At 35.9% G+C, this 23,583-nt stretch overlaps 1 protein-coding gene across 4 annotated transcripts in view; it reads left to right on the top strand.

Moving 5' to 3' along the window:
* The window catches only part of LOC111506649 (fatty-acid amide hydrolase 2), a 49,671-nt gene that overhangs the window by 15,283 nt on the left and 10,805 nt on the right, over positions 1-23,583 (top strand). For 2 of the 4 annotated variants that reach the window (XM_074182814.1, XM_074182817.1), the window contains exons 2-5: positions 5,360-5,545; positions 9,347-9,527; positions 10,433-10,689; positions 21,548-21,823. In XM_074182814.1, the coding sequence (XP_074038915.1) occupies positions 5,360-5,545; positions 9,347-9,527; positions 10,433-10,689; positions 21,548-21,823 (900 nt within the window). The remainder of the gene's footprint in view (positions 1-5,359; positions 5,546-9,346; positions 9,528-10,432; positions 10,690-21,547; positions 21,824-23,583) is intronic. The other 2 variants (XM_074182815.1, XM_074182818.1) reach the window with 1 other exon arrangement.

The raw sequence follows: 23,583 nt of genomic DNA, 5'->3' as shown, positions 1-23,583 counted from the left end.
GCTATTGAAGTTCAGTTGAAAGAACACATTGACAATTTCTCTATACTTCCAATAACTCAATCCAGATTTCGTAGAGGACATAGTTGTACAACTGCTTTATTGCATATAGTGGACGATATTATAAGAGTACGTGATGCAAAAAATAATACAGTATTGGTACTTCTTGATTTTAGTAGAGCGTTCGATACTGTTAACTTCGATTTATTGTTAGTGGTTCTTGGCTATATAGGACTCTCTAAAAATGCTATATCACTAATCAGATCGTATCTCACCAACCGTCGACAAAAGGTTACCATAGAAGGAAACAGCTCACAATATTTAAAGCTGATGTGTGTAGTGCCACAGGGTTCTATTTTGGGACCCCTTTTGTTTGCTATCTACACATCTCAACTTGCAGAATGTTTAAAATTTTGTAATATACATTTGTATGCAGACGATACCCAGTTGTATTACAGCTTCTCACCTGAAATGATAGATAATGCGTGTACTCAAATCAATAGTGACTTAAAATTATTTGTGAAAAATGCTTCTGATCACTGCTTAAATATAAATTGTAGTAAATCCAATGTTATTGTTTTCGGACCAAAAGGCCCTAGAAATGATATTTGCAAATATGTGAAAGTAGTAGTAAATTATCATGTACTTGGGGTTGTCCCAGAAGCTAAAAGCCTAAGCATCAGTTTAGATAAGGACTTGAAATTCGAAAGTCAGGTTAATCAGTTTATTAGGCGTGCATATTATTCGCTTAAAATTATATATGGACACTGAAATTTCCTACCCATGAAGGTGAAGGCGAATTTGTGTAAATCGCTGGTTTTATCTATATTCAATTATGCTGATGTTTTGTATGGTCCATGTTTAACCAACCAATTCAAAAAAAGATACGAAAAGTTCAGAATTCCTGCTCACGGTTAATTTTTGGTATTAGAAGAAGAGAAAGAATATCACATGAACTGAAGGATACCGGCTGGTTTAATATGAACGATAGGAAAGTGTTACATGCTGCAACTTTGTTTCACAAAATAATTAATAGTAAAGTGCCGTCTTACTTACACCAGAAAATTACGTTCAGTACTGATGTGCATTATATCAATGTAAAGTTTAAAGGCAGACTAACTCCGCCATCCTTTCGGACAGAGTTCTTTAGAAAGAGTTTCAGCTACCAGAACTGTGCAATTTATAATGACATTCCCGAGCCCATGAAACGAGATGACTTCGATCATTTTAATATCAATTCCAAACGATTCGTATTATCTTCAAACTATTAATGACCCAATGGCTACCTACCTATTATAAATCTATAATAAATAGTAATAATATTTCAAGAAAATTAAAAATCCTTTTCGTGTATTCCTTTGCGTACTAGGCAACATTTTTGAGGTTGAATAGAAGAGCAATTGAACGATGAACATTGAACTTCGCCTTTCATCTTCATATATTAGATGAACTGTACCTGAATAATTTGCTTTAAATGTATTAGAAGATAATAAAGACGATATTATTATTATTATTATATGCAGGAAATTTTCTGTGAAGATTCCTGCACTGACGCCTGTCGGATATAATCCAACGCCATTCGTGGTAGTAGCCAGGGGAGTAGTTGTTTTTTGATAGGCGTCAGTCCATTCAACCTACTGTGTAGGTATATCCGAGACTGGCTTGATCGTTTAAAATTCATTTCTTTAGATTTGTTTACTGCCCGTCTTCAAGCATATCCCACTGATTGATGAGAAAGAAATTAAAGAATAAATAAATATTTTTTGAGAAAAATGAGAAGATTCACGTTATTTTTTTCAACAGACCTCGTATATGCTTTGTTGGTAGAAACCATTCAAATGTTTACTTTGCTGTTGTAAATATATATACCTACTCAGATACTTTTGTTATTCATCATGATTATACACTCGTTATCAATAATCAATAACAATTGAATTCGAATCTAGCAGACAGATGAATCAATATAATCACCGTATTCTATTAATATAGGTAACCCAAAAAACATACACAATTTCTACCAATTTTTCAACAGTACCACTACACTGAAAAACATTGGCAGTATAAACTGAAAGAAATCTGAAGATTATTCGTTCAGAAACGAATGCGAGTACTCTTTCAAAAAAACTCAACAGGTGTATTAAATAGAAATCACTTTTTGAGTGGTAACCTTGAAAAATGTCCCATAAAATATAATCGAACTTGATATGTGAAAGTTAACTAACGAATACAGAAATTTGCTCGACATTTTCGTTTTCAGAAATGGAAAGACACGTTCCGGTAATTTCCATTAAAAATAATTCGATGTCAAAGACCAGGTGACCTTGTTGATTCGTCATGCTCATCGATTTTGTTGCAGTTGTTTGACCGTCCAAATAATAATAGCATGTTTGTTGAGGAACATGATATTTCATTGATGACAGTTCTTGATAACCGAAAGCATAGTACGCGTGTTATGGCTAATCATCAAATTGAAACCGTAACGTTTAGGACTGTGTGTATCACACAGTATCCTTTTTAAAAAATTGTTATTATGGAGTTGAAGGGGTATCTTTGTCACTCAAACAGGTATCAAGCGGTTTCGTGTAATGCTGTTACATAATATTTTGAACCTGTCTAGCACGGTGTTCCACAAGGTCCAATACTTAGGCCCCTGCTCTTCGTTAATGACATATGGAATTTCATGTCTCCCTATGAGTCGATTCTCTATGCAGATGACATAACTTTAATATATAGCGATCAGTCATCATCTAATATTCCACAAGTAATGGAAGAAGTTGAAAATAAAGCCAACGCTTGGTTTCTAGCAAATAAATTGAAGTTGAATAGTGACAAAACTCAAAATCTTGAGGTCGCCACTGTAGGTTCAACTAACAAAAGTGTAAAATTACTTGACGTTATTCTCGACAGTACTTTATCTCGGCAACAACATACAGATCTTCTCGCAAATAAACTATCTAGTGCAATATTTATCCTTCGTCAACTGCAAAACATCACAAGCGATGAGATTCTAAAAATGACGCACTTTGCATTATTCCACACACACATCAGCTACGGTGTTGTTCTGTGGGGGAACTCTCCTGCTTCAATGAGAATTTTCACACTACAGAAAAAAACTGTAAGAATAGTGGCAAGTGCAGGTTTCCGGGAGCACTGTAGACCATTATTCAAAAAATTACGTATCATACCGTTGCCAACATTATATATTTATCAGACGCTACTGGAAATCAGAAAAAATGCTCAGTGGCTAAAGAAACATGCCGTTACCGGCATGTAAATACCCCTATTATCATAGGTGGATATTTATTTGTTTATACAGTGTGTCAATTCGAAAACTGCTTGAAAACTTTTCTAGGATAGTAAGGGGGAACTAAAGTGACATGAAAGAGAACTCGCCCCCGTCAACCCCTTAGGCCCCACCCACCAAAACACAAAAAGTTTAATTTACAAGCCCCTTCTTGTGATATATCATTGAAAAGACTATAAAAAATGCTATCCAATGGTATAAATAATAATTGTATAGGGTGAAGCAATAATTGTGAAACCTTGGCTTAAATGGAATATTTAATGAGGTTTTTGTTGAACTGCAAATTTATTAAAAATATCAATCAAGTAAATGTTCAGAGTGGGTTCTGTTGTTTTGAAAACAATAATACAGCCTATTTTCAAATCCCTTTCCAACAAGGTGCCACACGACCTCCTTTGCTATTTAAAATTTTCGAGGGGGTGCTTATAATTCAGAAGGGGTGCTGGAGGGGGATAATTTATTCCATACATATGGACCGTACTGTATACCTACAAGTTTACTTAATAGGAAAACACTCATCATTCATTGCAAATATAAGGTTGTGATGCTGTGATGGTTTGGCCCGGTTGCAGAAATTTATAGCCAGCTGCTGACCACCATACACCAACCATCGTCTTTTTTGGTGGGTTTTCGCCTGTGGAAAGTGCCTGGGTAGCTCATTGGTATCCAACCACTGTCCTGAACGTCTCTTGTTGTCGTAGAGGATCCACTGTTCACCACACGTTATGATCCGATCCAAAAAGGGATCGCTTTGGTTGCGCAAAAGCAAAGAACAGGCTTCGAAACGTGACATTTTCCATCGATCAATAAAATTATGGGGCACCCACTTTTCAAGCATTCCAACCTTTACATTACGTTTAGAAACAACAACAACCACATGGGAGCTGACGCCGAGTTCTTGCGCCATCCCATTCATCGTTTTAGATGAGTCAGTCCTCACCAGGGTCTCCAAATCCTCGTCCTGGTGATTGAAACACGTGTTGAGGTGTTGAAAATAACGGTTTTGTGTTGAGATAAAACTCCAGTAATATTTATTGCTACACCAAAGGTTCCAAACTGTGCATCACAAAAACATTACCATTGCCAAATGCCTGGTTAATTTTTTAGGATATTTTGGCAACGCTTTGGTTCAATTTGAATTCGTAGAGGAAAATCGTCCATAAATCGTTTAGCGATTTAGTAAAAATTTGCTATAATTATTGCTGATATTCTTGGGATTCTCATGTTTATTACCAGATTGATTGTTCTACTATTAAATTATCTAAGAACAATTCGTTCAGGCCAGTCTCATCTCCCTACACAGTAGGTTAATGAACTGACACCTATCAGAAAACAACTACTCCCCTGGCTAATACCACGAAGGACGTGGGATTATATCCGACAGGTGTCAGTGCAGGATTCTTCACAGAAGTTATTCCTTGCATATGCTTTTGGCGATACAAGTGCCGCAATAGATTGGAACACACTTGCAGACCGGTTTCGGGCTGTTTGGCCACTCGTCAGTACAAGGTAGTGTATATCGTCAACATAAAGTCGATGATTTCCGATAATTGAAAATCGAATTCCGTCAGAGTATCATTCCTCGAACTAAGCTGAAGCATACAACAAACAACAAGTTTGTCGTCGCCCCATCTGCCTGTGAACGAGGTAACCAACTGCATATCCGAAATTTGCCCAATTCCTCGTATAAGGAGAGAAAACTTTCACATATAGTCAGTGGGCATACTTGAAAACTGGCTATAAATCAAATTATCTAAGAACAATTCGTTCAGGCCAGTCTCATCTCCCTACACAGTAGGTTAATGGATAGATGTCAGTCGATTAACCTACTGTGTAGGCAGATGGGACTGGCCTGAACGAATTGTTCTTAGATAATTTGATTTATAGCCAGTCTTCAAGTATGCCCACTTGTGAAAGTTCTACTATTACCTACTGAATGAATCAAAGAACGATTACATCTTCTTGATAATTTAATGACTGTTATGAGATGAATAAACGTATTATTTATTATTCATGTCCGCTGTTAATTTTACGCCAGTAACTGACTCCTTGTTTCAGAAGATGCCACCTGGAATTATAGCAGTGAGGATATTATTCTGGATGACAATGAAATCTGTAAACCTCCTCTACATACCAGTGTTAGCTACCAGGTTGTTCAAGAAATCGAAAAAATGTCCTCCAATCCAGGATCAAATTCTACTGCTATCAGCTGCTGAACTGGCTGATCGTATCAGAAATCGACAGGTTCGTATGATTCATATTTCTGATACAAAACTAGTCATTCGTTGACGAGTGGTAAATTTGAAACTAATAACGTTACTGGATGTATGTCTTCACCGAAAATCGTCAATAACGATAATAATTCAACGGAGCAAATAACAAAAACCTCAACCATAGAGAGATCTCATAGATATCATCGAAACCCAGGCCTGTCCTATGAGGACTAGCACCACTGATGAGTCCTGTGGCGGGTTGAAACAGCGCTGTCTTTGGGCTTTGGTTCCGTTAACCCGAAAATGTCTAGAATAATATCCAACAAGGGTTGAATATTATTCTAGACTGCATGCACAGTGGTTCAGGCAGTGAAAGATGAACAAGGACAGCCAATCCGCCATCCAAAAAGGGACTAGCACAGTGAACCAGTTCGTTGAAATAAATAACAGTTGTGCTGAAGAGTTCGTAGGCTAACATAGAAAAAACTTTTTTTCGATCAAATTTGATTGTATTATTCAATATTGTACGCTTTGTCTTTAACCTCAAAATGAGCCTCAGTTTTGACGATAACCACTCCATCGGTGTTATATTTCTTGCCAGCGAGCATTCACCTGAGTTCCGAGAACAGATATGGGAGCAGATTTGGAGAATACGGTGGATGCGGAAGCAATTTGAAGTCTATTCATGCTACTTTGTATGAAAATGTATTCAATATCAAGAAACAAATAACAGAATGAGGTGACAAGATATTGTTCCCGCTAATTCATTATCATCGTAGAAAATTACTTACGATGAATTACTAAAATGTACGTCTCATTAAATTTGAACTGATAACTGATATTTTTGCAACATTTTTGAAATTGTTATAGTTACTTTATGAACTGTTTTTTATTCGTTCGGTCGCGAACAAATTTATTTGAAACGTAGTCATAAGTTGACTTAATATCATGAATATGTTATTGTTTACATAATCTTAGTTTTGTCGAGGACAATAAGGAAAATGCCTTTCGTAATTATTACGTGAAGCCCGTAATTGAATTTCATGTGAACCCCGTGTTCAAAACTCTACAAACCGAAAAGCTTCAATTGATTGTTTTTTTCTGAATAGAAATAGTTTTTTCTGTGCCACCGTGAACATTTACTGTGTCTGTTTTCACAATAACTTGAGTTTTCACCAGAACACGTTTCCATAAATTGATCATTCAAGATATGGTGAAAGTATCATTGATATTATACAGGGTAGCCAATTTGAAACAGTCCATCTGAAATATTTTGAAAGAAAGGGGCCGGGAAACCGTTGAATTAAAATAAACTCCTTCTTGGAACTACAAAATATAGTACAGGGCTTTTCATAATGAGCGTTAATTAGCCGTTTCTGACAAACTATTTAACGGATCAACCTGAAAATTTCACAGTATGCATAAATCCATATGACCTACACGTCTAAAATATTTCAGACGAAGCGGCGTTGTCGCTTCTACTATAAAGTGGCGGCTTCTTTGATTTTTCAAATGGAACACCCCGTATATAATATCATATTATGATTCATTATCACTTTGTCAACAAATTCATATACTATTTCCCTATACCTATCTATTACCGTTTAGAAGATATAAATTAATTTCGATATTTTTTTACCAAACATGAACTTTTATAAATGCTGATAATCTTGAACTCTCTTGCACTAAAACGATCAAATTTGAAATGGAGTGGAGTGATACTATGAGGATCTTCACTCCGAGTCATATTTTCATTTGCCTCATACAGGGTCTTCAAAAAATTCAGATACTTTGATTTCATGAAAAAATGAGTGGAACTCAATTTTTTCAAATGGAACACCCTGTATTTTTCAGCATTTTTGAGCTCTATAGCCTATAAACCTTCTCTATGAAAAATTACTTACACATGTCAAGTTTCATCACGATCGGTTGAGCGATGTAGAAGTTTATCACTTACCAACCAACCAACAAACATCCATTTATATATATATATATATATATATATATATATATATATATATATATATATATATATATATATATGGATGTTTGTTGGTTGGTTGGTAAGTGATAAACTTCTACATCGCTCATATATATATATATATATATATATATATATATATTATATATATATATATACACACACATCGGAAAGTCTAGAGATATTTTTTAAAATGGCAATAATTTTTTTTAGATCGCTTTAGGGAAAAAAAAGTTGACGGGTGATTATTAAACAAATGTAACTCACAACAAAATTTATTAAATGGTCAAAAATACTGAGTGCGCATATAAGCAAAACTAAAAAAAAATATGGCTCTTCTTCGGCACCCCGAAAAAAAATCATAATACAAAAAAAAATTGGAATCAGTACAAAGCCTCCACGCTGGTTTATTACAGCCCTACATCTATCGTGCATCGACAAAATGAGATTGTCAATGTCTTGTTGAGGTACATTTGCCCATTCAGCGATTAAAAGCTCTCTCAATTGAAACGTTGTGTGAATGTTCCCCATATGCGTAGTAAGTCTTCGTTGAAGCATGTCCCACACATGCTCGATGGGATTCAGGTCCGGTGATTGTGCTGGCCATGGCAATACATCAACTCCTTCGTTGGTGAGCCAGTCAGTCACTAGACACGCGACATGTGGACGAGCATTATCGTGCATTAGGTGGAAGTTTTCACCAACAGCACCAGCAAACGGACGGACGATAGGTAGAAGAATGGTGTCGAGGTACTGTCAAGCTGTGAGGGAACGATTTAGAAAAACGAGATCGGTTCTGCCGCCAATCATGATTCCGCCCCATAGCATTACTGTACCACCTCTGTATGTGTGGACTTCCTGGACGTGTCTCAAACGTTCATTATTTCCAGGTCGTCTCCACAGTCTTACTCGGCGAGAATCTGGATGAAATCAAAATCTGGATTCGTCTGTAAACAACACTGTGGCCCAATCATTTGCATCCCAGTTTTGATGTTCTTGACACCACTCTAATCTTCTACCGCGATTGCCTCTCGACAAAGGTGGACATCTAAGTGGCCTTCTGTTGTGGAGATCTGCTTCATGCAGTCGATTTCTGACAGTATCACGACCAATGGTTACCTGGTGCGTCTGCTGCAACATGTTAACCAACTCAGGTGCTGTGATTGTCGGTTGTCTTCTTGCGGTTAAGACCAAAAATCGGTCTTGAACTGCAGTTGTAGCGCGTCCTCGCCCTGGATGTTGTTCGGCTGGACTGCCAGTTTCACGGAAACGCCGCCACAATCGACTGATAACACTTTGGGAGACCCCCAAACGAGGAGCTACATCATTTTGTCGCATGCCACCTTGAAGAAGCCTGACAGCTCTATTCATCTCAGCCAATGGTAAGTGATGGCGTTCCATGTTAAAGCACAATATTTCCAGTTTAATTGCTGAGCAAGAACTGCATAGAATGTACAAACTCGACACTTTCAGATTATTCATTTTAGCCAAAAACCTACAGTTTGTAAAAAACTTGATAAAAGATTAGTTACCGTTTTTGCAGGCTTTGTTCAACCCATAGAAATCTACAGGTGGTCGAGTGTACCAATTTAATCGAAATTAAACGACCTCATGCATTTATTTTTATGATATTTAGTATGATATAAAAATATCCTTAGACTTTTCCGATGTGTGTATATGATTTTGATCAAACTATTTAACCAAAGTCGTTCTCTTTTATAAAAATTATAAATAACAACCTATAACTCTATCTTAATTATCACTACCTTAGCCATGACTGTTAGGCTTTTTTTAACCAACATTTACTTTATCAGGTCTTAAATTATAAAATATTGTATTGTATTTTTTCAGATTTCCTGCGAAACTGTTATCAAAGCCTATATCTCACGGATACAAGAAGTGAACCCAATAATAAACGCCATTATAGAAGATAGATTCCAAGAAGCTTTGGAAGATGCTAAAAAAGTTGATGCATTATTAGCGGGACCGTCCGTGAACCTAGAAGAACTGAAAGAAAAATGTCCTTTACTAGGTAAGAATTTCAATTGGGAATGGACCGACATTATGCCTTCCAGGTCATACTGGCGCTGAAGGCAATGAGGCTGCTGCCTCCCTTGCAAAGGAGGGGGCTGCAAGCAGCTTCATCGGACCAAAACCTGTCATTGACATCGCTTTAGGTTTTTGCCAAACAAACATTGAACACCTTGATGGCAAAAATATTCCAGGACTTCTGGCAAAGCCTTCCAGGATTGGCTCACTCCAGGGCGTTCATACACCCTCCAAAGTTGTTGGACCACAGTAGGGATGAACTACGATGTCTAACAGGCCTTCTCACGTGTCACTGTCATTTGAATCGTCATATGCAGAGACTCGGACTGTCGGAAGACAGTGTGTGTCGCCTCTGTCTGGAAAATGATGAAACAGCAGAGCATATACTTTGTGTCTATCACGCTGCGTGAGGAATCAGGTTTTCAGAGTTTGGCAGAGCCGTACTCTTACCATCAGTCCTGAAAGATCACTCACAATATAAACTAATCGGCTTCGTCATGAATCTGAGTTTATTTGGTCAAGTTTGAATAGGTATGAGCCACAATACACCCTTGCGGGTTACAGTGGAGTGTCGAATAGACTTACTCACTTTTGATCTCACTTTTACTAACCTAATTGGACATTTTGTGACTTCGATAATATCAATTCAGTTTTACTCTCGATTTTGGAATGCCAATACAAAATTTCATTGAATCAGATGTTGGAAATATTCACCTTCTACAAAAATAAGACCTCTGCACCTGAAGCTAATTGATAATGTGTTGATAAGTGAGAGAAATATCAATTATATATAAGAAAATGAAACATACAATCTGTCCCAGGGTGCCTGCATAGTAGGTTCTGGTTCAATATGTAACGGTGGATTGAATCATTCAATTCTACTTCTAGGTGTACCCATCACCATCAAAGGCAGCATCGAAGTTAAGAATATGAAGAGCACCTCAGGGATGGTTAAGAGGGCCGATATAATTGCAAAAGAAGATGCAGTCACTGTAAAATACGCGAGAGAAGCTGGTGCTATCATTCTGTTGACCTCCAATATTCCAGAATTGTGTCTCAACTGGGAATCGACGAACAAATTAATAGGCACTACGAAGAACCCATACAACACTACGAGAACCTGCGGCGGATCTTCTGGAGGTGAGGTAGGATATAAAATTGCTCTTTTTTGTTTACTGGTAAGTGGAATCGGTCCAGATAGATTTTTAATCGAAAGGTTCGCGGAAAAATGTGAGCAAAAAAGTCACACTTGAAACTTACACCCAGAGAAATACACAGAAAAACTCGTAGTTGTAGGGAATCCGATTGATGAAATAGAGATCAGTGCATCTTCGAAAGTGGCTTTGAAGAATACTACACTCCTACCTATTCAGCTTTTTTTCCATTTGACGATGTTACCGTGAAAGCTTCAATCTGTGGTTAAGAAGATAGTAAGATACAAGAAAAGTTCAGGGTTTTTTTACCACGCTTTTATTAGCTTCACCTGTATGTATCTATGTTTGTTCATTTGTTTGTAACTCTCAAGCTCGGGATCTGTATTTGACAGAATTATAGAAATCATTGCTTGATCTATTCGCGGGCAGATGGCGCTGTACGTATATTTCGAACTCACTTTACATGTATTTCTTCATTTGAATTTTTTTTATTAACACGCGCGCCTGCTGCCTCATTTGTGACCCTCCTTTGCGCGCCTGCTGCTTTGGGCTTGGTAGCTGATTTTCAGGCTCCCTCTCCGGAATCGGAAAATATCAATGGACATTTTTCTGAACAATATACGGCTGTTTGAAGGTGGTTGACAATGTTTCGTGGTGTATTTCATCAGTTCATTGACATTTTGTTGTTTCGCTCCAACTTAGGAAGAGGAATGAAATACTCTGATTTTCAATTATGGAATATCATTGACTTTAGGTCGATGATGGTCACTATCTTGCACTGGCGAGTGGCTAAGAAGCCCGAAACCGGTCTGCAAGTGTACCCGTTCCAAAATTGCAGGTCAACTTTTTAAGTTGTATTGCATATACAGGAAATTTTCTGTGAAGATTCTTGCACTGACGCCTGTCGGATATAATCCAACGCCCTTCGTGGTATTAGCCAGGGGAGCAGTTGTTTTCTGATAGGCGTCATTCCATTCAACCTACTGTGTAGGTATATTCGAGACTGGCTTGAACGTTTAAAGTTCATTTCTTTAGATTTATATTTATTTTCACATTCACATTAGATTGAATTGAGGAGCAAACAACAAGAAAGAAACTAGTAACTTGATTTTCGATTTTTGAGTCCAGAATGACAAGAAGGTGTTATTTCACAAGTTTCATTTATAGAAATAATATGTATCTTCGGAATTAGACTCAGACAGGTTCGTAATCAACAGATAAATCGTACAGTAACCGAGTTCTGCTGGATAAATTATTTTTTGTGGTCTGATAAATCTGACTTTTGTACAATGTTCACTAATACTGATCAAGAGAAAAGTCAACAAGTCCGTTTGAGTATTGAACGTTTGATGAAGAATAGTTCCATCAGTAGTTATTGGTCCATTTTATATGTTGACTGTTTGAGTGGTGTGAGGAATGTAGAGTTTCAACCATTTTTTTGGTGAACTTGCCCATAATGGATGAAAACCATCAAATAGCCTACTTGATCTCCTGACCTCATCGCCTTGACTTTGAGAAATATAATGTATATGCAAACACCTCAAAAGAGAAAAATAATAGTTTTCCGAACTATGCTATACAAGATATCCTCAAAAACACTTTCTCGGCTAATACCATGCCGAGCCACAGCCACATTACCTATTCTCAGAAAACTGCTAATAATTATTTCAAAAAAAGTCTGATAAGAAAGTGAAGTGTATAATGTTGTAAAACACGTTCTGTCGTATTATTTTCACCATTTTGAATCAGTTATGTATCCACGTGATTAATTTTGATCTTTATTGATGAGACCCAAAAATATGAAAATGTAGTATTTATTACTCAAATGTTTACTTAATATTATTTGGTCGAATTCACATGAAACTGGCAATTATGGAAGGATCTGTACAGTCAACGTTTTTCGTAATAAGTGATATTAATATTCTTATTCAACATTGAAAAATATATCAACAAATCTCATTATTCAAGCAGAACAGATTCATAGTTTTTCATCATTCAATTCAATTCAATTCAATTCTTTATTTATCCATTCGAGCAAATACAGCTATAGGATAGGTCAAAAAACATATAGACATACAACGAAGTACAGTGAGTGAAATGATAAAATAATAGTATATTATGCAACGATCATGTAATGATGGTTATTAAGACACAAGCATTAACCGGGATACGAAACGAGCCGAAGGCGAGTTTTGTATGGTATATGCGAGTGTATTAATAACCATTACATGAGAGTTGCATACGCTATTTTTTCTAAACCCGATAAATAATGAAAAACTATAAATATTATATTTGTATTGAACACATTTACAGTAATTAACTCATATTTTTTTTAAAAAACACAAACTTAATGGTATTATCATGGATATATGAAAACTATAAAGATTCTAATTATATTTATATTGAATATAACAACTGTAATTAATCTGATCTTTTAAAAATATTGGAGTCGATGGTACTCCTTCTATATCGCTGTTTTCAGACATTTTGATAATATACGTAGGTAATATGAAAACTGATTTTGACAAATAAAGCAATTAGTTACTTAGGTTAGAATCTAGGACAAACAAAGGAACAGGATTCTTGATTGAAAAATTATGGGTTTCTATTGGTTGATAATCTGTATCGTTATGAAAAATCTGTATCATAATGGATATCATTATGAAACGGATTATGGTCAAATAAGTGTATTGTTAGAGTACGGGTGTAGAAAAAATAAATTATGTTGCATAACAAGGATTGGAGACAAAATACAATTAACATAGGATAGTGAAATTATACATGTTTACAGGTAGTTCTTTAAAAAACTAATTCATAATAATCTTCTAGGGAGTAGGGACACAGATCAATTAGTATCTTTTTCACTTCAATAAGAAATTTCCGGTTTGAAAAGGATCTATATCTTTGTGGAAGTCGATTATAGAGTCTTAAGCCAAGCACAGTAGGTGATTTTAAGCTAATATTTAAGGGTCTGAAGGGAACGCAATATTTGCCTTTCTGTCTAGTATCATAATTGTGTAGTTCATCTACACGCATATGGTCGTCACGAGCTTTGTGTATATTCTTCAAAAGTTCTAAAATGAAAATACCACTAACTGTTAAAATCCTCCTGTTTTTGAAAAGGTCACGACAACTATGGTTAAATGAGACTCTAGCAATACATCTAATAATGCGCCTTTGAGCCAGAAAAATATTTTGTGCATATGCTGATCCACCCCAGACTGCAATACCATAGTTGATTCTTGATTAAACTTCTGCAAAATGGAATGAACGGAGATGATTCAAATTCAATGTATATCTAAGATTTCTGATTTGGTAACATTTTGAGTTCAGTGTCTTAGAAAGCTGTAGACAGTGAGTCCGAAATGATAAGTCTTCGTCCAAAAAAAAAATCCAAGAAATTAAAAACTTTCAGTACTATAAATGCATGTGTTGATATTTATTGGCGGTATGTTTTTGTTTTGATGAGTATGAAAAGTTACACATTTTGTTTTGTTTGTATTGAAAAGAAGATACATATCAGAAGACCAGACTGAAAAGTTGTGCATTGTGGTGTTAATTTTTGTTTTCAGAATTTCAGAGTTTTCTCCTGTAAAAAGTAGCGTTGAGTCATCTGCATACAATGTAGTGAATGCATCAGTTAAGATCAGAGGTAGCTCGTTAATATATAAGTATTGGTCCCAGAATGGAGCCTTGAGGTATCCCAATGTCATTCCTTTGAGGAGATGACCGACCAGACCAGTAACTTGCCTTGTTCTGCGTCGTAAATATCTTTCCATTTCTCCGGTAGAAAATTTTGTGTTGCTTTTTTCGACTTTCTTCAATTTCATCAAGAATTTCGTACTTTTCATTTCAATAGTTCCTTCGTGTATGTTGTTAAAATCATTACCTACTTTTGCAGCACTCATTGTAAATTTTGGTTTTCGTAGTATTTCCATGGACCTTTAAAATTAGAGATGGGTTTATTTTATTGAACACCATTCATTCATGAATAATCAGTGACCGGAACAGTAGTTTACAAATGATCTACCTAATTTCCATAAGATAAATTTGGAACCCATACGGATCAAAATCACAATTTAAGGTTAACAGATGGTATGTAAATTACATGCTATGTTCGTGACGAAGATAGGGAATATGAAAAGTCAAATTTAATTTGAAATACATGAAATGAATATAAAATGAAGTTCACCTTGGGAATTTCAAGCATATCATTACGTTTTTGAGATCGACACAAGACATGGTACACTTCCTGTATACATATCTACGTGGACTGCTCAAAAAATAAGGTGAATGTTTAAATTTCGCAAGCTACGCACATTTTTGAGCTTTTGAGAAGCAGCCTTTGCAATTCCAGGGATATAATTGTGTCAAGACATATTACTGTCCATTTTAACCCCCACCAAACTTATCGAAGCAGAAAGCGAAATTGTCTAACATGACATTATTATATCCGGTTCGGAGACATTTATATTCTTGGAGAAAACTGATGCCTGGGTTTTTCTGGCATAGAATTGAACTTGGTTACTTTCAGACATGCAACCTCCTGCTGTCGGTGATGATGAAGATGTAGTTTCTTGGGAAAAAATCGATGATGTTGCTCACAAAAAAGTAGCAGAAGTGAACATATTAAACTGGTTTGAAGTGCATCTGTCTCATGTTCATAATTTCATAAATTTTTAAACATTTCGAGAGGAACATAGACATATACCGAAAAAAAAAGTTCCGAAACTCTTTCATGAGTTCAAACCTTGTGTGGTTCAAAACATTATCACTAGACCTATCATCGGTTTATATAATAACTAGAGTATATATATATATAACTAGAGCATTAATTTTTTTTTCAATTTAAACAATATTAGTTGGGTATCACGATCAATTTTTCTTAAAGTTTTTTTGCCAACGTTTCGAATTGAATTCAATTCTTTTTCGGAGCTCTGTAACAATGAAATTTCCTAAACAAACCTCCCACAAAACTCATAACTATTATCCTTTCAATGTCATGAGGAATCATGAATTTCCCATTTTCATAACTTTTTTCAAACAAGGTACAACGCAACTCCATTGTTATTAAATAATTTTGAGTGGATTGATCTGTAGGACAGAAAGTTGTGAGGAGGTTGAAAAAAATTCACCCAAAAAAAAAGATTGTCAAAAATCGACGTGTATAGTCATTTTATATAGAATTACTGATTTTACTCCATAATAGGTTATCACGCGGTATACTTCTCAAAAAAATACATCGATGTAATTGTTTCCAAATATTATGTTTAGTCATAAAAACTTTAATTGAAAGTAGTATATTTTTAGGGGAGATTAATTTTTGAGAAAGAAAGCGTTCTCTTCCAGAGAAAGAAAGGAAGGAGTCAATTCCAAAAATATACAGTGTGTTACAACGAAAACTTAACAGAGCCGTTTTTGAATATAAAAAGTAAGATTTTTAAAAAAAGCTCGGACACATCGATTTCTAATTGAAGGGGGACACCTTTCAGACTAATCAGATTTTTTGTAGTACGCACCCCCTCGGAGGGGTGCGTCCGACTACCCTTATTTAGATAGGGAAAGTAGGTTGAGTGACACCTTGTTTTAAAGGTCTTTCGAATACCTTTACATCTCTGATGAAAAAAAATTTTTGTAACGATAAGTTTTCGAGATAATTTGAAGATTTAAAGATATTTGTATTGAGTTCAACTCTTTTTGAAATAAATCAAATTGTTCATAAGGTACAATTTACGTTCAGAACTTTCATAAAGAAATAAATTTTTGCTTTTTATGACAACCTGCTAAAACGTGTCCATTTGATTTCGTAAAAAAGTAAGAATTATTTGTTTATTACGAGGAAATTTTTTCGGGGGATGGGGTTGGTTACCACCCTTACATTTTAGGTAAATTGAGTGGCACCTCCTTATGAAGGTTGCCTTTTGACGTGGATATTTTATGCTTCTGATAAAAAAGTGAATCATACTAAAAACTTACCTACACAACAAATACAACCTGCTGATTTCCTTGAATGCTGATGACACAGAAAAGTTTGAAAAACTGTTTTAGGGTTAATAAATCCCAATAATTGTTTTTAAAGCACAGACAAAAAAAAAGTAACACCTAATAAGGGTAACTCACATAGGAAATTCAGAGTAAATGTTCAGAATGTGCGCCATTTTGCTCCATGCAACAATAAAGATTTTGTTCGAATTTTGCTCTTACATTATTCAACACCTCAGGAGTTATAGCTCGGTATTCATCAAAAAGTCTACGACGTAATTCATCCAAATTGGCTGGCATAAACTGTAGCATAAACTTTAGATTTCAAATATCCCCACCAAAAGTAGTCCAGTGGTGTTAAATCTGGTGATCGTGCTGGCCATTCAATTGGACCTCTTCTGCCAATCTATTGTCCTTCAAAATGATTCAAAATATTTCGAACCTGCTAGGAATAATGGGGTGGTGCACCGTCTTGTTGAAAATGGATAAGTTCATCTTGACATCTTGGATCCCGTTCAATTATTTCCACTATACGAGGTTGTATTTCCTATTCAAGAATTTGTAAATAAGAATCATCGGTTAAATTTCCATCAATGAAAAATGGACCTATAATATGATTGCCTAATATTCCGGCCTAGACATTCAACTTTTGGAGATGTTGGGTATGTATTTCTGTCTTCGGTCAAAATCATCCTCATTGAGTTCATGAACAAGTTTAATTTTGTAGGGATGGAATTTGTGGTTTTTAAGGATACTCCATGCGCTCATATGGCTTATTCCGGCCATTGCTGATAAACCTCTGGTACTTAACCTGGGATTGGCGATGACTTGACCAATCACTCCAATCGCATTATCGTCATTCACTACCCTTCTCTGAACATTTCTTTTCCTATTTGAAACCGAACCTGTCTCCCTGAATTTTGTGACCAAATCCCGAACGTGATTTCTGCTTAGGTGTTTACCAACAGTAGTGTAAGGCATTTTTAAACAAATAACACTACACGACCCATTTAAACAAAACAATCGAACGATGTACTAATGAAAACTGGAAGAAGAGGAGTGGGTATTGATTTTAAAAAAGGGATTTCATTTAACAAAAAACTGATAAGAAGAACTGCTCGAAAAATTTTTCATTTAGGCATACAAGTTACCGAGTGGTCTGTCTAATGTATTATTAACATGACAATTTTAACTTCAAATTATCTCGAAAACTAATCTTTACAAAAATTTTCTTTTAACAAAGTTGTAAAGGTATTCGAAAGACCTTTAAAACAAGGTGCCACTCGACCTACTTTCCCTGCTTGATAAATAAATTTATCAAGCAGTTTCTGATGGAAGTAATGGACAGAAAAGGACATGTTGATGTTACACAGATTTTGCAAAGGCCTTCGACAGAATAAGTCACTCCATCTTACTAGAGAAAATAGCTCAAATGGGTTAAAATCTCTCACTTACTCAACTTCTACGCTTTCAATTGTATGAGAAAACCAATATTGTTTTTTATAACGGATTTGCATCTGCACCATACTCATCACCATTCGGTGTGCCACAAGGCCCCAATCTGGGACCCCTGCTTCTCCTCATCTTCATAAATGATCTCACCTCCGAGCTTTTGTGTGGCAACTTACTTTTTGCGGACAACTTGAAGATATTCATCTATTACAAGTTTGGAGAGCTGCTGTCAATTAGACCTGATAGATAATTGGTGTCAAATCAATAAACTGGCAATGAATGTTAAGAAGTGTAAAGTTTGCTCTTTTACACGTAATGCCAATATTATTGAGTATTTTTATACTTTCTAGGATGAAATACTCCTTCACGAAGAAGCTGTCAAAGATCTAGGGGTGACGTTTGACGTATGTTGACATTTATAGGCCACACCAATACTGTCGCGACATCGGCTACAAAAATTCCTGGCTTTGTTCTGCGCAACTTTAAATCATTCACCAATACCATACTTACTTACTTATACATGTCTCGTTCGCTCCAAATTAGAGTATGCTACATTGATTTGGTATCCTCTCTATAAGCAACGTAGAATTTCATCAAGTATTATTATATTATACAAACTTTGCATCGTTCCATTGATACATCCTCGTTACCAGAACAAATTTTGTTCATCAAGGATCTGTCCTGGACACGGTATTCAGTTCGTCAGGAATGATAACAAGGTATATTAAAATTGCATTCAGATAGCTACATTGCAAACTCAACCTCTTTTTCTAGATCTTCAGATTCAGGTCCAAATGTCATGCTGCATTCAAAAAGAAAAATAATCCACGTAAAGTCAAATGTACGAAAGCATATAGAAAGAATGTCGCGAAGAAATTGTCAATAGACCCTGCCTTCGAGTTTGAGAAGCGTAGACAGATTCCTGTACGACAAAGAGACTTTCACCAAAGCAGTGGAAGCCATGAAGAAAGTAGAAATTATTAAACAAAAAAAACAGATAGCCTATATCATGCAGAGGTTAAGAAAAGGCAGAGAATTGGAACAAGAAAGGGATATGAAGGAAGTAAAACGAGATCTTCAACTCATCTGTTCACCAGCAGCTGGGTTTAAACAACGCAAAGAGGACCAGAAAGAGAGTATTGAGGAAAGTGATGAAGAAATGGAGGGAATTGCTGAAGATGGTGGTGGGGTGACACTGAATTTCTTGACCTGCAAATGAAAAACGATATTTTTTATATTATGTGTCCGGAGATGTTTAGATAAAAATCAATATAGTTAGCTCTATGTTACTTGCACTTTGATTTAATAATAATAATAATAATAATAATTTTTTATTATTTCCTTGTTAAAAAGTACATTGTTATACGTACAGTGACAAGGAAAACGTCTGAGGGTAGGACACGTTACAGAGTATAATGTTTGTAGTAATCAATAATCTAAAAATATGATACATATAGGTATATACATATAATTATTTGTTTGGCTTAGATTATGTAAAAAAATAACTATAAATAAATGAAAGTCAATTTTATCACATAGTTGTGATATTTTGTCATTAAAATATAAAAAAACAGTTTAAAATTCGTCAAGTGTGTAGCAATTTTTTTCAATAAGTGCCTTTTTCAGTCTTGATTTGAAAATGTTAAGATTTGGTGATATTTTAATTGATTCTTCTAATTTATTAAACATTTTTGGTCCAAGATAAAGAAAACTTTTCTGATAAAGAGTTGTTCTATGAATATGGGGCATCAGTTTGCCTCTAGAACGAGTTGGATAATTATGTTGCTGGAAAGGTGTATTATGCTTGTTTCTATAAACGTATATACACAATTCATAAATATAGATACCAGCAACAGTTAGTATCTTGAAATTTTTAAAAGCATTTCTACATGATTCTCTCCAACCAATACCGGCAATGATTCTCACTGCATATTTTTGCAAAATAAATATTCTTTCAGCAGCAGATCCGGTACCCCAATTCAAAATTCCATATCTCAAGTGGCAGTTTATGGTCGCATAGTATAAGCTCAGTAAAATCTCTTTACTACAAAAATTAGCCATGAATCTCAGAGCATAGCAGTTTTTTCTCAATTTAATACAGAGGGTCTCAATATGAGGAGTCCATGTGAGTTTGTAGTCCAAGGTGACGCCTAACATTTTTGTAGAAGTACAAGATTCAATTGGCAGATCCCCATTTTCATGGATAACAAAATGTTCGGGCCACTTACTAATTGTGAACTTCATCATCACAGTTTTAGATGTATTGAGTATTAGGTGATTTTTTTCTGCCCATATGTTTACTTGTTTATGTACATCCTGGGTTCTTTCCTGTAGGGTCGTTACATCAATTTCCTTCACTATGAAATTTGTGTCATCTGCATACGCTACTGTGTGAATAGTTGACAATCCTTGAAAATATTTCATCAGGTCATTTGCATATATCAAAAATAGTATAGGTCCAAGGATTGATCCCTGTGGGACACCCTGCCTAATGGTTGCCAACTGACTGAGAGTGTTTCCAACACTGACACGTTGCCCTCTATTTTCCAGGTAGGATTTCATTAAATCTAGGGCAACTCCTCTTACACCATATCTTTCCAATTTCCCTAATAGCAGGTCATGATTAACGCAATCGAAAGCTCTGGAGAAGTCTATGAACAATCCGCAAATATGGAATTTACCATCAAGTGCATTAACCACATGCTCATTGAACTCATAAAGTGCTGTTTCTGTACTTTTGTTCTTTGTGAAACCGTGTTGGTTTTCTGAAAAAAAGTTATTTGTTGTGAAGAAAGACATTAATTGATTTTTAAAATTTAGTTCAAAAATCTTGGAAATACTTGAGAGTAAGCTAATTCCCCTGTAGTTTTCATAGAGGTTTCTATCCCCTTTTTTATAAATTGGTGTTACTTTTGCTAGTTTTAAACTATCCGGAAAAATTCCATTTTCAGTAGACAAGTTTATGATATACGTCATTGGGCTGCAAAGTTCATAAGAACATTTTTTCAATAAATTGTTTGATATCTCATCGTAACCACTTGCGTTTGAATGCTTTAAGCTCTTTATCAATTCTATAATTTCGGGTTCCGTTAGTGGACGCAAAAACATTGATTTTTCGCATATTGAGATATTGCTATTCATGTAATCGAAGTCTACATTTCGCGGCTGTATGAAATTTGAGAACTCATTATTGAAGTTGTTGGCCATGTCTATGGCCAAAAAAAGTAATATTTTCGGTGACAGTTCTGCTTTGTAGGCAGAACTATCACCATATGATAGTTCTTGTTTATATGAAAGTAGCTGTTTCGAGATGGCTCTTCTTCCAATTCGTGTCTGAAAGTTACTTCTATGCAAAATCTACACATCTTTGACTTTTTTTGAATTCATTGTTTCATTTGTTTCTTATTTATTTTAGGCTAGCCTTCTGGCAACTGGTGGATCATTGATTGGTATCGGATCAGATGTAGGGGGCTCTCTGAGATTACCCGCTCACTTTTGCGGAGTCTGGGGCCACAAGCCAACACCTGGAACTGTCTCTCATGTCGGGCATTACCCTAGTTGCAAGCACGATGAAATCTGGACAGCAAATTTCACTCTGGGGCCAATGTCGAGATACGCCCCTGATCTGAAGCTCCTACTTCAAGTCATTTCTTTTCCTCACGTCAGAAACAGGCTGAGGCTGGACGATCCGGTACGTAATTAAAACAGGATATCATTAATAATAATAATAACCTCCACATCAATTTTTGTGAGCGGTAAATTGGCGTAGTCGTGAATTCGATCCCGACCTCGACCAGATATTTATCCCAAGAGAATTTATCTAGTTGAAGTTGGGATGATTCTGCAACGTTACTTGGCTGACGGACTGCGAATAGTCATGATGCTCTTTAGGTGGCTCGTGAAGGTATTAACATTGACAACCCAGGACACGAGGCTAATGACCAATGTAGTCGATGCCGATGACACCAAGGAAAAAATGTATGTGGAGGTTATTTTTAAGTTCATTTTGAGAAAAAAAAACTTCATATTAATATACACTTGGAACAACAGAAAATTATACAAACGTCATCAATAAAATCCACATAAAATCCATACTTCCATCCCCTGGTCATCAGGGGATGTCCACAGGGAGGGGTCTTATCACCCCTTCTCTGGAACATAGTTCTGGATACCCTGATTAATCACCTCAACAATAATGGATTCTACACAATTGCATTTGATGACATAGTTATCTTGCAGATCGACTGATTTCTGAACACACTGTGCAATAGAGCACAGGATGGGATCAAATTAATAGAAACATGGTGTAAGGAACACTCACTGTCGATCAATCCCAAGAAGAATGAGATGGTCCTTTCACCAGGAAAAGAAGTTTATCGGGCTTAAAACCTCCCGAAATCTTCAAAAGCAAATTAAACTTCTCTGAAGAGGTGAAATACGTTGGTACTATCCTCGACAGGAAGCTAACATGGGACTCTCACCTACAGAGTAGAGCAAAAAGAGGGCTTATGAACAATGTCGGAGGATAGTGGGACGCGCATGGGGTCTTTTACCCCGTATGGTCACCTGGATTTACACTGCAATTATGAGACCTATGTTAGCGTACAAAGCCATTGCATGGGAACCGAAAGTTCTACAAGTAACGCCCGTCCAAATATCACATCAAATACAGCGTCTGGCTTGTTTAAACATCACAGGAGCCATGAGAACAACACCAACCACGGCAATGGAATTATTCACGGGTCTGACCCCTCTGGACCTGTAAGTTGAGGAGGTTGCGTTAATGGCCATGTTACGATTGCGCACGGCTGGTGTACACCTCGAAGTAGGAATAGGTCAATTGAGGCTGAGCCTATGACGAGAAGCGTTTACTGTGCAACCTCTGCTGCAGGCAACCAGTGATGCAATTGAACCTAGATTTGTATTCGATAAACCCTACAAAATACAAATAAAACAGAACACAAAGTCAGATGCTACAAATGCAATACGCATATACCGGGTGTCCCACATTTTATGTGACAGGCAATATCTGGTTTGTAGAAGGAGATACACAAAAATGTTTCATACAAAAGTTTTAGGAGTTCATGAGAGCTATATTTTGATATAATTTTTAAATATACAGGGTGTTTGGTGTAGGTGCTACAGACCAAAATTCCATTTTTAAAATAGAACGCCCTGTATATCATTACATATTCAGATGCTACGTTAAATTCTGATATCATTTCATGTTTGGTTTTTGAAATTCGGTTACGGCGTTGTTGAGTTATTGCACTTTTCGTTAAATATAAAGTTTCAAAAAAACTTATTTACTCGTACACGAATCCAGTCTATATCTTTCATTAAAGTGAACTAGACTACTACTGAATACAAACCATTATTCTCACCTCTACGATACGATATCGATATCAGTTGAATATAATATTGAAATTCTTGAGAATGTGACTAACTTGA

The sequence above is a fragment of the Leptinotarsa decemlineata genome, unplaced genomic scaffold (genome assembly GCF_025532065.1).
Source record: "Leptinotarsa decemlineata unplaced genomic scaffold, Ldec_3_MD MMD2_tig00026330_RagTag_RagTag, whole genome shotgun sequence".
NCBI classification, from domain to species: Eukaryota; Metazoa; Arthropoda; class Insecta; order Coleoptera; family Chrysomelidae; genus Leptinotarsa; species Leptinotarsa decemlineata.
This window is presented reverse-complemented; position numbering and strand designations above follow the sequence as displayed.